The sequence below is a fragment of the Apus apus genome, chromosome 1, assembly GCF_020740795.1.
Source record: "Apus apus isolate bApuApu2 chromosome 1, bApuApu2.pri.cur, whole genome shotgun sequence".
Taxonomy (NCBI): Eukaryota; Metazoa; Chordata; class Aves; order Apodiformes; family Apodidae; genus Apus; species Apus apus.
Window position 1 is genome coordinate 146,602,568 of NC_067282.1, and position 16,612 is coordinate 146,619,179.

At 40.2% G+C, this 16,612-nt stretch overlaps 1 protein-coding gene across 6 annotated transcripts in view; it reads right to left on the reverse strand.

Moving 5' to 3' along the window:
• The window catches only part of KIAA1549 (KIAA1549 ortholog), a 150,624-nt gene that overhangs the window by 13,332 nt on the left and 120,680 nt on the right, over positions 1-16,612 (reverse strand). For 2 of the 6 annotated variants that reach the window (XM_051623701.1, XM_051623675.1), the window contains exons 11-17: positions 12,973-13,175; positions 9,571-9,695; positions 7,633-7,647; positions 5,390-5,595; positions 3,491-3,714; positions 2,240-2,384; positions 375-608 (exon numbers count right to left, since the gene is read on the reverse strand). In XM_051623701.1, coding sequence (XP_051479661.1) covers positions 375-608; positions 2,240-2,384; positions 3,491-3,714; positions 5,390-5,595; positions 7,633-7,647; positions 9,571-9,695; positions 12,973-13,175 — 1,152 coding nt within the window. Of the gene's footprint in view, positions 1-278; positions 609-2,239; positions 2,385-3,490; positions 3,715-5,389; positions 5,596-7,632; positions 7,648-9,570; positions 9,696-12,972; positions 13,176-16,612 lie in introns of all 6 variants that reach the window. The other 4 variants (XM_051623657.1, XM_051623692.1, XM_051623683.1 and 1 more) reach the window with 3 other exon arrangements.

Here is a 16,612-nt window from a genome sequence, read left to right on the forward strand (position 1 = left end):
ACATAACAAGACTGATCTGTGAAAGAGTGTGACTGAGAAGAAAAGTTATCCTAAAGAGAACTCCTGTCTCGTCTTGTAGTTGGGATGGGAAAAGGGACAAGTATCCAAACAGCTTAAAAAGCAAAGTCACGATCTTGTGATGGTCGTTTCTGAATTCCTCTGGTTCCAGAAACCATTCTGCATTCCAAGTCCTGTCAGCAAGGGCACAATAACAGTGACCACAGCTCAACTGGTGCTAATTACCTGCCCAGAAAAGCCTTTTACGTTGCATCACTCACATTAAATGGTTTGTTTATTGCCTGAGTTGGACCAAAAGGTGACCCCCACTGGGTGCAACTGGTTCCCCTCCCTGCTGGAGCAGGAGTGCTGTTTACCGGCTGTCCTGCAGAGACCCCGGGCGGTGTGACGGCCGTGGAATTGGCTGCTTGGCTGCTGGGAGCCACCAGTGCAAAAGCATCATCCAGCAGCGAGTGCATGGTCTGCCGAGCCTCTTCAATGGATGGCTGTGGTGGGACATACTGCGAGACCGGGTGGGAAGGCAAGCCAGGGAACTTCCCCAGATCAGCTGAAGATGATGTCTGAGGTTCAGGAGGCAAGTCTGGATCAGACTGAAGGAAACGGAATGAAGGTGAAGGGCAGCCAGAGAAAAGATCTAAACAACCAGCTTCCAAGTCCCTGTCAGCCTTAATTCTGAGCAACATTTCCTCTGCCAGAACCACAGTGAGATAAATGGCACAAGTGCTGCTGCTGGACAAAACTTGCCCCTTGTCTTCCCCACTTCAGCATGCACATACATGACACCAGCTGTTCAAATGCTTCATTCCATGTGATCTGAAAGACTGATCTCAGGTAAGGTAGCAGAGCTTTGTGCAGGAATTACTCAGCTATAACAGGAATTCTGTGGTTTGCAAGCATGGAATGAAGTAATCCAGGGTGTGTTTACTCCACCCAGAAAATCAATCAGCTCTATCTACATTTTCGACTTCTCTGCAGCTTTTGCAGCTTCAGTAGAATTAATTCAGTGTTTAGCTTACAACTGACCACATCAGCAATAATACTAAGCAATTATTACCTCCTAGAAAAATATAGAGAGATCTGTTAAGCAACTAAGTGGTTAGCTGCATGGAACTTGAACTTGGGTGCATCACCTGCATGGGATTACTGTGAGGGCTTCATAGCAGCAACACCTGAGGCATTGAGTTACTGTCTGGGATCTTCTTATATGGGCTTACTGTTCTTCAGTAACAGGAAATTAAATAAGCTTTGCAGCAGCATAATCATTACTTATTATCAAAGCTTACTCTTACCACTGCATGCAGACTGTAAAATCAGTTGACAAGATGAAAAAGTCTCTCTACTTCATCAGGAACTCAGCATTCTGAGTACTGTCTTGCTACAGATGCCATAAGGGCTAAGCTTGCTGTGTGACACGTCATAATTAAACAGTTTCAGATGAGAATTCATTCTGTTGCGTGACATCAAATTCATCACACTCTTGTGTGAAGGCAGAGGGAAAGCACAGAAATCAACATTGTAGTCACTTCACTGCATATGCAGCTCATGGTGAAATTCTTAAAATTATTAAACCATCTTTCACGATAAAACTGTCCACAGGCTTCCAATATTAGCATTAGGCTTAATGAAGTCTGCCTAGAAGTGGATAAAGATACCTAAATACAGTTTGTGACATAAATATGACTGAATAGAAGCATTCTCCAGTGTCTTTGCCTTTTTTAGACAGGAAACAAATTAATTATTAAGACATTGCACTAGAATTGTCTCAAGTTACTGCAGTACAAAGTCATGTTTTCCTTTTTGTCAATTATTAATTAATTCCAACATTTTAAAGATGAGAAAATTTCTCGTGAAAGGAACTTCCACTCTGTGAAAGTAAAGGATGAAATTTTCGGTAACATCCAGCAAATTGGACTAGAGTGAAACAATGCTCAAGATATAGTAGCACATGCCAACCATACTTTCCTGTGCATAATACAGTTGCACTAACGAAAACAAGGTTTTGGTTCCTGGTCTCTTTATTATCAAGGAATACTCGGCAGAATCTAACTGCTTCATACTGACAGACTGCCAATGAAATACTCGCTTCACTTTCATTTACAAGCTAACTACATGTGACTGCAATTAGCTATACAGACTATAGTCAGAAGGCCAAAAACCTCCCCATGTCACAACTGTCATGACAATTATCAGAGCACTCCTGTCATTCAAGAGACATACATACAATATATGCAGAGTTATTGACTCCTGGTGGCCTTTTGTACGTCCCATCACTGTCAGTTGTGATTAACCTGTCCTTTTCCACATCAAGAGGGCTACCATTTATCTGATGTCGCCGGCGCTGCTTGGGAGAACGTTTTGCACGAGAACTTAACAGGAAGAAAACAAAAAGCAGAGAGAGAGAAAAGACAAACAAGACAAGGGTAATCTCCTATCTTTTTACAATTTTTTGCCTCATCCCTCTCAAGATTAAACTTCTCTGCCCATTCCGTCCAAGTGATGCTTGCCTCAGCCCTGTTTCCCTTCCCTTTCCCAGTTTTTCATGCCAGCCCCATTATTTAGCCTTGAATGTCTCTCCTCAAGCTTCTCCTAAGAACACTTTCATTGACAGCTCTCTAAATTGTCTCCTTCCTCCTTCAAACTCTCTCCAGTTTGACGTCCCTTCTACATTCATCTTTCAAAGCTGTTCATGCTCCAGCCCCCACCACTAGTGCCTCTTCAGACCTCCCAAAATCACGTCTGATACCTTTGCATTAGGCTAACACACCACACTGCCAATAAGGCTTTGCACTTGCCATGGTGGGTTTAATCCTACCAGGCAAACAAGCTGAGGAACTCATGTAGCTGGGGGAAAGCTACTTCCTAGTCACCTGGAAGCAGACATGGGGTAGAGTGCTCTGGAAACAAAGTGCCAGGGCTCATAAGCCCCTAAACAGAGCCCAGGGAAAACTTTCTCTGAAAATACAAGGCCAGAAAGGCAGACCAGTGAGGCTGACAAATATTTCTCCTTACCCAGAGGGAATATGTAAAGGGCTACTGTGTGGATTTGCCTTTAAAATTCAGAATTTTAATGCTTTTTAAGTTAAGGGTTTCCTTCCTTTGCATCTTTTCCCGCCATTACAAAAATATTATTTCTTGCAATTTGTATTTTCCATGTATCTTTTTTTAGTCTTAATATTGCAATTTTGATCCCTCTACACCACTCAGGAATTATTCAAACAAATGGCAGAGCAAATATTCAATTGTTTTAGGACAGTTTTAATACATTTTCATTTATTTATTGAGAATTCACCCCTGAGAACCTGTAAAAGAATAATTTGAAAACACAACAGATTGGCATATACTGAAATAAGTAAAAATACTTAGATCATCTAGATAACAAATTCAACTCTGAAAGTTCAGAAGTACAGGTCTGATCTATTTTGAATGTTGACTCTAAAATCAATATTTTCTTTCCCATCTTTGAAATCCTTACCTCTTCCTGGGCTCTATGAAGACACTAGGCACACTGCCTCCAGGGTCCAAGATCTTGTCAATCTGCATCTGTGCCTTGCGATAGATTCTGTGCTGTTCTTTGGAGTCAACCACCACCACATCATCCACGACTGGAAATTCGTAGTGCCCTTTGCGCTTGGCACGAAGACGAATCTTATTGCGGTGATGCTCAATCTCAGATTTATGCCTCAGGGCTGTTTGTATCTTAAAGAAGGAGGGGGGAAAAAAATCAAGTGCATTTTTCGTTTGTAGTTTTTGCAAATAGAACTTCTTGCTGATTTTCTGTAAACCTCTCCTCCTTACCTCCCTGCCAGCCCCTCCTTCCCCTCCCTTCCCCAAATCTCTGAAGGATTAAAATAAGTAATACAATTTGTAAAAACACGTTTCTATCTTGGTTGTTTTGCAGTATCCCCATTGTCTCTGCAGGTAGATGTACTATTACACACAATAAAACTGCCATCACACCAGATGCAATTAGAGAGAGATGGCAGTTTGTTAACAAAAGGAGGGAGGAACACAAAAAGCTCCTGTTTGCCTGCCAGAAGCAACACTGCTCTGAAAAAATAAAACTAAACAGTACAGCCTATATCTACCTTTACTTGTCAAATGGAGATACATTTGATCAATAGTGTTGAAGTCTGTCACCCATTCACTTAAATAACCTTCAACACGCAAGAATAAGATCTTAAAAGGAGCTAATTGAGCTCCTAACTCAATGCCTCTGCTAAGCATAAGAGGATGTCACAAGCTATATAGAACCAAAACCACAGCAGCAATACAAGGGCTCAGGTCCCCAGATGAGCATGGCGTTATCAGCTCTTGCAGGCTGAGCTTTCATTCCTCTCTCACATCTTTTTTTCAAATTCCCCGAAGTGCATCTCATCATGCAGGAAAAGCTATCGTAACACCGCACTTTTAAGTCCTGGAAAAAAGGAAAGGCTTGGGCACCAGACCAGGTAGCACAACTATTATGCCCGAGCTGGACTAGTTCTGGAACACATCTACAGCAGGGAATTAAAAACCAAATAAGAATTGATTTGTGTGTATTCTCTTGTGACAATCCAAAAGCATAAAAGGGACACAAGTCAGGCTCACTCTTTACGTTTATACTCTTCTGCCCATATATTGATGTTTCTGTTTTGCAGCCCCTCTTGCCTATGCATACCAGATAAAGGTATTTACCTCTCTTCCATAAGGTACTCAGAAACACAGTATCTTAACACTGTTGAAGGTCTGAGTCATCTTCCACTCTGAATTATGAGAATATGCCATTTAACACCCAGTACAAAACCAGGATATAGGTGCATGGTACTGTCAGGCAGTGTACAATGTGGTTTTACAGCACATTACCTTCTCTCCTAATGCCCCAGGCATGCTCATATTCTGCTTACAGGAACATGAGCCTCAGAGAAAGCAGGAAGTTTCTGTATGTTTACTGTCACATAAACACATCAGAAGTTGGAAGCAATGAATGTGCTGCAAATTCACAGCCCAGAATTTGGTTGTATAACCTACATCCCAAGTTGTTGAAAAGTTCAAAGAGTGGTGTAGAATGAAAACCAAGGTGGGCCAGATGTTCCAGTTCTCGCACATGTATGAACACAACTGTCATAAGCCACACCCTAGCAAAAGGATGATAACACAAGGTATCCTGACCATCAAATTTGCTCCTCTCTTAATGTTTAAGCTTTGGTTTAGGTTATCTCTTCAAAACAAGTCAGATCAGCTCTCTGGACAGAAATGGGATCACTCCTGTCACTTGTCAAAATTCCTCAGGAACTAATGAGGAACTCCTGATAACAAGAAACTGGATACCTTTCACTTCCCTCTTGGCTGTGCATAAAGTCCTCCACAAACATTCAAGGAACTTCAAAAATACCTCTTTATTAATTTTGTTGGTCTCTGCTACGCGATCAGAAAGCACCGAGTTCTGAACCGGAGGTGCTGCCATCGGCTGCATAGCAATCAGCTGGATCTTGCTGGGGACCCTTCTGCTGGCATCTGAGGAACGTGACATCCTATCCACGTGTTCAAAGATAGAAGCTGAGGAGTGCTGCTCATTTCCACTGCTGGTCTGAGGAGGTCCTAAATCATCAGAACAAATACAAAGTAGTGCTGCTGGGTTATCTCAGTCAAAAGTTCTACAGATGCTATGCTACAAGACTGCCATGATGTCCATCTGTGTTTCATTTGCCCTATAGGCCTTCCAGCTGATTCATATTTAGTGTACAAGTTTATCCAGTGGTTTGCAATTTATAAACATTTTTCTGTTATATTTCCAGAAGGTGAGCTGTCATTTTTTATTTCTGTATATCAAGCTCTTGGCATTTGCAAATCCCCAAAATCTCAGCCTATTTACTCCGTAAAAAAACTGTTCAAGTGCATACTGCTAATAGTTCTTCTTATCAGTACTTAAGGAGATGCAAATTCCTCAAAGAGCAATAGAAGATGTCTCACTGCAAAATGCACTTCTTAAGTGATAGGAATGATACATGAACTAAACAAAAACCCTTTAGAAATCCACACAACATAAGTAATTTTACAGACATTTTACTGATTAAATATTTTAAGTAAATGTTTTCTTCTCTGTGACAGGAAAAACCATTCACGTAGTAATAAGCAATACATACACTCTGAATCTTTATCATTTCATCCTGAACCCTTCCTTTTGCATACATAAACAAGTGTTTGGCAAAGGCAAATTTTGTTTGTCTGTCAAATTTTGGTGAGGCTCTACAGTAACATCTTATGTTACTAATCTCTTTTGCAGAAAAGATGCCCCTATACACACACCAAAAAATTTCATGAGCTGCGTCTGACCTTTAAATCCTCTCAGCATGCAGACACTGAATGTGTCTATAAATACAAACCAAGATGGAAATACAGTAGATAAGAAAGCTGGGAACTGCACAGTGCTGTACACATACAACAGCAGCAGAAATTATTTCTAACTCAACACATGAACGAGCACCTTTAGAAGTTTTGAAAAAGTGAATAAAAATGCTTTCTCATTTCAAAGTTCTTATATTACTCTATTGTCCATGGTTAGAAAAGTCTTTCTTATAAAACTATGAGGTGACACTACATGAATTAAATTTTCATCTCAGACTTGACAGCTGAGGCTGAAAAACAATGGAGAAGAATTGATACCTAAATACCAGACAGACCATGTTTAAAGAACCAGTCCATATAGGTCACATGTCAGGATCAACGCTCATCATTGTTCCCGGGGCTGAAAATACTAACCAAAATTAAATGTCGGGGAAATTAATTGCTCTGCAGAAGGCTACAATTTCATACAAAACCCAATACAGTTGGAGACAGAGGAAGGCTATTGCTTCCTGCACCCTCTTGGAATGAAAAAAACCAACAGAGACACAGCAACCAAACTGCATAAATCCTAATCCAAAATCAGGTAAAGTCAATGGGAATCTTCCACGGACCCACTGGTATTTGAACCATGCCAGAGTATGCCCAGTTTCAGATAAATTTCAATTTCTTTCTATCCCAGTAGATTATGGCCCCAGGATGCAGCTAATGACACTTCATTAGTTAACTGTACAAAACCAACAATGGAGAGCATCATAGGTAGCCTTTTATCCATCCTTCTCTACTACTAGAAGATGGAAATGGCTATCAGAGGACACAGTCTTTAATTTCCACTAGATTAAGGTACACATTATCAAAGACAGTGCCAGCTTTCTCCTGTCCCATCTTTGTGACATCTCAGTCCTGACAAGAAAATCACCAGCTCATGAGAAAATATTTGTGCTTCTTTGCGGGCAGCCTGCAAAGTCTGGGGCTTCAAGAAAGACACCAACTCTACACTATTTGTAACTTGTTTATACAAAGCTAGTTTCAGGACCAACAGCTGCCTCAGTTTTGCTTCTTCCATGTTGATTTTACCTTAATAATTTGAAAGAACTGGGAGGATATTAGAAAAATGTGCTTAAGTTGGATGACTGTAATGTGTTACTGAGTAGTTTTTATACTTTGGTGGCTAAAAAGCAATTTTTTATTTTTAGACTCAGAAAACAAATCTTTCCATCCTTAAAATATAGTTGCAGCTACTGCAGCACCTCTATCCATATTTGTACTCAGCTGCCAGCTCTGGTTACTTACCCACTCTGTTTGCTCCTGATAACATAAAGGAAAAAGAAGAGACAACACAGTAATTATTACAAATAATTCAGCTGGAAAAAAACACAGCAGTAAGATGATTGCATTTACTTTTGAATGAAATGCATGAACTTGGATCAAACTGCCAAGTCTCAGCTGCACACAAAGGGAGATGAACCTGCCATTTAACAGGGAGCTCTCTGCAGACAGTGCCTCCAATTCTGGATGCTAAAAATAGTCCCTATGATTACCAAACACTGAAAAAATAGTTTATTTGATCAGCGAGGGCATGCTAGGCAAAAAGGACACATCTTACACAATATCCTTGCTGCCTTTGCCAGATAATTCAGATACAGCAATACCTAACACTTCTACACCAACAGGGCACACTAAGCCTTACATAACAGTTGTAAGCCAGATGGAAAATGAAGAAACAAAAATGGAATTCCCAGGTAATAAGAACTGGGAGAGCGGCAAATCAGGGAAACAGAACTGAAGTCAGATTGGTTGGAGGAACTCACAAGCCATCCTGAGATTAGCTCTGTCATAGCATATATATGTACTTGGGCCAGAGTTTTGGTCCTCAGAGCAAGCCTAAGGCACTGAAAACATAGATAGCACCAGTACACTCTCTTCTTTTTGTAAACTGTGTACAGTACATGCAGCATACACTGATTGATTAATAAAGTATAACTTTCTAGTCACATTAGCAGATCCTGCACTCTGTTTTCTCACGTTTGTTACAGAGGAAAGCCAGCTTCATCACCTTTGCTCTTCCAGGAGTAGTCCACATTGTGCAAGTTTAGCAATCATACTATCTGAACTTGCTGTTTAGCCACCGAACAGCTAGCAGTTGATATAAACTATCTTACATCATCCTCAATCTCCTTTCTTCAACATAAGGAAAAACTGAAGACTGTCTGCTATTATCTGAATTTCACTGGCACTGCATTAATTCCTCAGTAGTCATCTTTACATCTCAACCAGCATTTCAGAGTACATGCAAAAACATTCAATATACCAACGAGACCGCTCACAATGTGGTCAATATTTTCTTCTTCTCAGTTTCTGCTGCTGCCAAGGCCATGTGTAATAAGAACAGATGGGAATATCACAGACTCCCTTACCAGATACTCAGTATCAGAATTTTCTCTAGGAAGACTACTGGGATTTAAGGCAAGATCTGGTAACTAAAACCTCAAGCAAGGAGCATGCCACCTAAATGCAAATGGTTCTGAGAAAAAACCCACTTAGTGTTTGTGTAGGTACAGTTAACCACATACTTTGAAACAGGGAAAAAAACTTAAAAGAACGTTTTGATTTAAAAAAATGAATGTGGGTTTGCAGTGTTTTATCAAGTGTTCAATGAGCAAAGAAATATATCTTATGGTACCTCCAAGACAAATGGTGACACTAACTGCAAGATAATTCTTAACAAAAGAATTTCACTGTTTTTAACTTACTGGCACTGGATTTTCATCTTTCTAAAATACAATAATGAAGACATTTTGATGTTTGAATTAGAACTTCTTAGTAAAAGTTATACTGCTCTGGTCTCTTAATCTCACTTTTTCAAAGTTACAGTCACAACCAAGCTGTATCAAGTCCTGCTGTGACCTCTACTGCACATGAAACTTTGTGCAAGATTGCTGCCATAAGCCACAGTTAAATCTAAATGGAAAGAGGTTTGCCAGGGGTGTGTGGGAGAGAGAAGGAGGGAAGGTTCCTTCCTGCTAAGCCATTAGCTTCAAAAGCTTCCTGGAATTAATGGAATGCACAGATCTGCAGTTTCAACAGAAGAAACTAAAGAAAAACAGGAGAGTGACACAAAGCAGAAAAATTAACATCCAAAGATGAGCTTAGAAAAGTTACAGCTCTAGAGTAACTCTTCAACCTGAGTAAAGCACTGCTGGTGCACATAAGAAAAGCAAAGTAACAAACCCTTCTTCACTGCTCTGCGCGGTTTGCCCTCGTTTGCAGCCGTTGATGGTCTTGCGGTTTCTTCTCCTGTCTCTCTCCCGCTGGACTGTTCACTTGCTGTGGAGTCAGCATCTGATGGTGAAATTCTGTCACAAACATTAAGACCCAAAATAAACCAACATGTAACATAAGTTTGCAGAGAGGCACAGTTCTCACATGCAAAGAATCCTGTGCTAAAGTATCTTGTGAAGACCGTTAGTATTTTCCTCTGTTTGTTTGTAAATACATCATAAATTATTGTTGCTACACATCCTTGCCATGGCGTTACTGTTATTGCGTGTGAAAACTGACTGCTACAGGATTCACATGTGACAAGATTATTAACTCATCTCTTCTTTAAAATATACTTCAAGAAAAAACTACTGCCTTCATAAATAGCAGATTACTTTTCAGATAGAAAAGAATTATATTAGAAATAAGAAACCCGTACAGGAAATTAGTCTGCTATTCAGACTTCACAACTTGGTGTCTCTTGCTAACACTACAAGTACATGTGATTATTTTCCTGACTAGTTAAACGTGAGGTCATTCAAAAATGCTACTTTTATGCATGTAACCCATACAGTCATGAGATTCTTAAAAACGTTACCTACAAATTACAACCTCAGTGTTCATAACTTTTGCAGGCTATTACAGAAAAATATAAAGAAATACTGTGATCTTCCCCAAGAGAATACTTCAGCTGTGAAATTATTCAGATAGTATAAAAACAGCAAAAATATAGGGCACACACCACCACCCTGCTGACACTAAAGCCTCTCTTTTCCTATGGGATCAGCCTTTGTGATAGTGTCTCCAGCGACCATTTTGTCTTCCGATCATTCATATTTTGCTCCTGTAGGGAACACATCACTGGGAGTGTGCACGTGTCTGTGCATTAACCTTGTTAACTACAAGATTTGCTTGAGCTAGATGGGTAACCTAAACTAGTTATTGAGGGTCTTGGCTAAATATCAATGTGCCTAGAGCACTCGGAGACTAAGGTAACTATACCCAGCCAGACAAGTTCATTGAAAGTTAAACCTATTCCTTACAGCAGACAATGCTCTGAATTCAATTCCCCTTTTTCTCCTCCCTGAACAATGCACTGATAAATGAACTCTTTTATTCTTCTCTGTAGGACTGTAATACTAATAAGTCACATCCCCCAGAAAAACTAATTAGCAGGGAGAGGGTGGGCAGAGCTATCATTCCATCAACTTTGTCTTGGTATAGCAGATTATAAGGCTGGAGTTGTTTCCAGATCTGTAACTGACCTTGTTGTGTTTTGTTTTCCTTCATACTCTTTCCCCAGACTATCTAACTTATCATTAAGTAATTTATATGAACATAAATAGTTCTTAGTCAACAGTCATTCTTTGTAAGTGCTGAGGAATAAGCAGTTGTGTCATTTCAAGCCAAAACAACAGGTCCAACTCTCAGCTGGAGCCCAGACATGCTGTGCTTTCTGAACTTTGTTGATTTTGTATTTTGCTGTTTTTCACAGATACAGATCATGTACTCACATCACCACTACACTTCCTGGCACGCAACATACAGTCCTGGAATTGCATTGTGATGAAATGAGTTCCGTATTTCCTCACAAAACAGAAAACAGCTAAAACCAACATAGCACACCATGTTATCATTTCACATTTCAGCTTCTGCCTCAGGGAACAAATGATTTAAATTGCAAGCTGACATAGGCATGTCAGCATGTTAGGGAGATGATGGTAACATCTCCATAGTTAAGCCTAAAGGGAGATTTTTCTCTTAAGGGAAGATGAAGGAGAGAAGGGGAACCTGTTTTGAAAACATTTTTAAGTGTTTGAATTGAGATGCTATTAAAAAAAGAAAAATATTTGTTCAAGATTTAATCAATGATTCATTATTGTCTTCAGGAGAAGCAATAAAACCATGGCTTCTGAAAAATTCTCCTGCTTCATTTTCTGAGTTATTCTAGATGAAATACATTAACAGCCTCAAGTTTATATTTCTTTACGTATGTGAACATGCAGATAGATATAATCCCCTCCCTCTGAATGTTAACTCTGTCTTAGGCCACTTTTGAACTTTGTAAGAAACAGAGAACCACTTGTCCCTCTGATTTATATTAGTTTGTTTTAATTTATTTAAGCTACTCCAAAATGAGTTAGCTAATTCTTCTTCCCTCATTTTCCAGTTTTGCCCACCTTCCACTGTACCACTGCTGGTCTGCTACTTGCAAGGCTTCTAGGGAGTTAGGAAGACAGGCTCAGCATTTGGGAAGGTGAAGACTGAGTTGCATAAAGCCCATGAGGGGAAGATGAAGCAATGATCTTAGGATAACTGAGGCTTTAGTGGAAGCACAGAAGGTTGAGCAGAGCAGCAAGCTGTGTCACAGAGACCTGCAGCTCAGGAAGAACCACCTCTAGTTTTTTTCTAAGCTCATTCAACTCTACCCTTGGTTGTGGTTTCTTTTTTTATAACTCCCACCATGCAATAACATATAGGTAAAAGCACAAGGGATGCAGAGCTGGAGAAAAAGGAGTGCAATGAGAGGGAGAAAGAGAAGAATTACTGGAAAGTGGAGCACAGAGGAGCTCCACAGCAAGGAGCTGTTTGTGACTCTTCATGGCACTCCTCTCCTCGGGGCTCCATTTTTTTCCCATCTATTACCTACCCAATTATCCTTCTATTTTATTTAATTTTTTTCTTTAATGCACAGATCCTTCTTCACTGTGTAACTCTGTTACAGCACCTACCCTACAAACACAACCTATTCCAACAGGACACATTCCCATAATTTGATTATTAGAAAAGATTAGGAAATTACTGAAGATTCACAGACAGTTCTCCACTTGCACAGCTCCCTTTCCTAACCAAAGTTGGTTTGCTATGAGGGCAACCATATAACCACAAACAAAACACTCAGGCATCTTCCCTGAATTTTGGAAATAATGCTTATTTCTGCAAATTCCAACTTACAGTATATATATTCATCACTATGAATGATACTGAAAAACACTGCTATTTGTCAATGGTTTTCATTTGTTTTCAACCACCTGCTACCTTAAGTAGCTAGAGATCACTACAAAGAGAATGCACCAGAAAACATATACCTGGTGTTTTCACTAAACAAGAAACAACTTGACCCCAGCCAACCTAGTAGTAGCGTCTTAAAAACTCCTCTTAATGTTGTCTTTAAGAGAAAAATGGACACTAAATTCTCACAACCTGGTAGTAAGGAGTAGTGAGGTGTTAACTCTGATGGTCCACTTAGACAACACAAGTCCCAGAGATCTGGAACAGTCCTTTCCACTGAAATTGCCCTGAAAATACAGTAATCACCAGCCATTAATAAACTGCTATTTACTACAATTTGGTTTTCCTCTGTGAACTGACCTCCCTCTGTGTCGAACAGCCTTTGAAGGCTTTGAAGAAGTCTTGGATTTGGGGCTGGGTACATCTCCATTTTCAGATGGTGTTGTATCTTTAGTAGGTCCTGGTAAAGGAGCTGGCTCATGGATAATAAGCACATCATCTTTATTGTGCTGACCCAGATGCTGCTTAGCAAAATCAAAGCCTTTCACACTGGGGCCTTGTAGCTGTGAAAGAACAAAGACAAAAAACAGGAACCATGAGTGACAAAGAGTACAAAGGCTTTGGTTAAGATCTGCAAACAATAGCCACTAGGAGGATGGTCAGGATACAGTAGTCTCAGGAATGAACATGAGAGCTGGAGGGCAAAGAAAAATACACCCCCCATCATTCTGTCACCTTACTTAGGTATATGATACGCAGTGACTCTAAGTCAGCAAATCTAGTTTAAAAAACAGCCTTTTGTTGCTGCTACATCTTCTTCCAGTTATTTCTTCAGATTTAATAATGGTGAGAGGAGCTTTTTGTGTCTTTGTGAGTGCAAGATCGTAGATACCCTTGTACTGCCTGAAATGGTTACCATTGCCAGGTCATCTTCCCATTTCTTTCAGTCAAAATGAGTGAAGTGAGATTAAGTAATATTAACAATGTCACTGCTGGTGCTCCTAATTTTGACCTCTTCAAATCTTCAGGAGTGTGGGAGTGCTTGTACAAACACTTAGTTCATCTGACGAAAGTTAAACATTCTGCAGAACTGAGTTATATGACAGCCTGGCAATGGCTTTTCAGCCAGCATGGATGTCTCCAGAAAAGAACTGAAAATCTAGCTCTTAGGAATTTCATACTGAATAGACAGACAAATATATAAAAGGCTTTGGAGTTTAGAGAAATTAGATACTTATCCTAGAGATCTTATTAAGGGCTTATGGATTCAATGGGTGTCTTGCTTGAGAAAGACACAGAAATAGGCCTTTCATTTTCATAACTGTATTTATAAAAAACCTAATATCACCTCATCAATGACTTGATTCAGAATTAATTTAATCAAGCTTCCAAGTTTCAAGCTCTCCTGCTGATTTTTTTTGGCTTTGGAGTAATTAGAAATTCTGAAGAACTAATTAAGAGAAAGTTTTTCTTCAAGTCCTGCTCAATTTTATGTAGCTTGGAAGTTGAAAGCAGAAAAAAATGTTGACAACTCCAGTTTTCAAAGTGCAGGCACACATACCCACTGCACAGCACACATAGAAAACCCTCTGTGTGCTCCTAGAGCTGATTTCCTGCAAAGTGAAGCATGTGTTGGAGTGTGTTTATGGGTGCATCAGGTTCCAGATGTTTAAATGAGCCCCCTTTCATAAAGCTTGGCATGCCAACATAGTTAACTACAAACAGACTCGTCTGATATCATGCCAAAAGTAATCTTGCCTAAGGAATATTCTGAAACAATCTCTTCAAAATATTTTCTCAGTAAGCAAACATTTTCCAAATGGTTCTTAGAAAGGATGTTGTAGTAGAGTCAACTGCCTACTTTGACCAGTAGATGGCAATAAAAGCTCTCCTGTAAAATCCAACAACTATCGAAATGGTTGAGGTTCCAGAGTTCATTTCTCAAAAAATGAGAAAGCTTATTATTTGAACAGATCTGGATGTCTTCCACTAGACTCAATTTTTCTTGGCCTTTACAACAGTTCCTTCAATTTGGCATTATGGATGATTCTATTATTGAATTTATGTGAACGACTGCAATCACTGATTCAAAAAGGCACTGTTGAGCTAGACAAGTGAAGGTGTAACTGTTTCTCCATTTTTTGAGTAACAGCCACCTAGTGAACTCTTCCTGAAATTTCCCCCCATTCAGAGTTGAAACACTGTCTTCACGATCTTGCTCACTTAAAAAAACCCATCCCAAAACTCTTTCCTTTTTTTCCCCCAAAATACTTCTGAAGAGGAACTTTTTACTTCCACTACCAGAAGTATCATGCCAGCTTGCAGCACTTTGCTGCAATTCCTCCAAGTTACCCCACTTCCACCTCTACTCTGTTTGACACTATGTCTGTTCTCTTTGAAGATATTCCTGTGTGCAACACTTTTCCTTTGAACCTCTTCAGTGGTTTCCCTTCTTCTAACCCTTTCATACTCCACCCTCATGACTACACAGCTCGGCTGCTGATCCCTGATGATCACTTCCTCTGCTTCACTACATTCTGCTCCCTTGCCTGCAGCCCCCTTTGCTCCAAAGATGATGAGTATTCAGCATGTGCTGGACACAACTACTTCACAAAAAAAGATTTGGTGGTGCTCTACCCTTTCCTAAGCACCCCTGATTTGACCTGCAAAGTCACTACTCCTTTCTGAACAGCGAGATGGGTGAGGTGGGCAAGGACAAATAAAAAGACAAACATACCAGTAATATAGGAATTACTAGTACAGTTCTGTTAAGTTTGCTGCGCGTCTGATGCATGTGTTTCAACATACATTACAGTTAACTCTAGGATACTGGGTTTGTAAACCCTCTGGTGAGTAAAGCAACATGTAAAAACACACATTTTTAATCTTTTAACTTTGAGCAGTCTTATTTCTAGCTGCAATCGAACATAGTCTTTTGTCTAAGCACAGTTAAGGAAACAGACATATTTATGTGAACATGTACGTACACCACAGCATATGTACGCACAAATGTTTATCTGCAGACAGACCACACAGAAGCTGAATTAAAAGACTGTTAGTATTGCAAAGACAAGCACTCACACTGTAAGAAATGGCACAGTTAAGATTGTTTGAACAATCACAAATGGATCCTCTCAGGCCCAGGCATTGCAACAGTCTTGAGTTAAAAAACTCTAAATTGAGCTCTTCCACAGGAACCCTCTTGCTCTCTGCTACCCTGCTGGATCCTTGGCATAGGATGGACTGTCTGCTTTTAGGCCAAGTTGGGCAGAATACAAAGAACATTATTTGTAGAAGTAGAATACCCATTTCATTCCATGGGTTTGCCAGAGCTGGCAAACATGTAGTCAAAGAAAGAGGGGATGTAAGAATAGAGAAGATGTATTATTTATGCACATCTGCAGCTTGGGTGGCTGAGACTTTGTCAATGGATTTCATGGAGGCAGCTGGCAACAGAGGCCTGGCAAGTCTCAGGTATCACTATTGTAGGTCTCAAGAAGGACTTGCCCCAGGCACCAGAGAACCTGTGGCTCTACCTTTCTAAAGCTGCAGTCAGGTAAACTCCTCATCTGGTCTTACTCTTCCTTGCCAGGCAAAATCTGGCTATCCATCCCAGCCTCTTGCCCTTCTCTCCCTCTACCAGCTGCCAGTTCGCTTACACTATCCAAGAACCTGAGGCTCATTGCTTGTTATTCCTTGTGTTGTATACAGCAACAGAGAAAAAACCCTCTCAGCTTTGAAGGTACCACTCTACAGAGCTTAAATGCACACAACAAGTGTAATCCTATGAGAATTTAACTGATAAACCTCTAACAAGTCTCTGTCACAGAATCACAGAATCTCTCAAGTTGGAAAAGACCTTCAAGATGATCAAGTCCAGCTATCAGTCCTACACCCCCATGACCACTAAACCATCTCCCAAAGCACCAGATCTACATGTTTTCGAATGTCTCCAGGGATGGTGCCTCCACCACCTCCCCTGGCAGCCTGTTCCAATGTC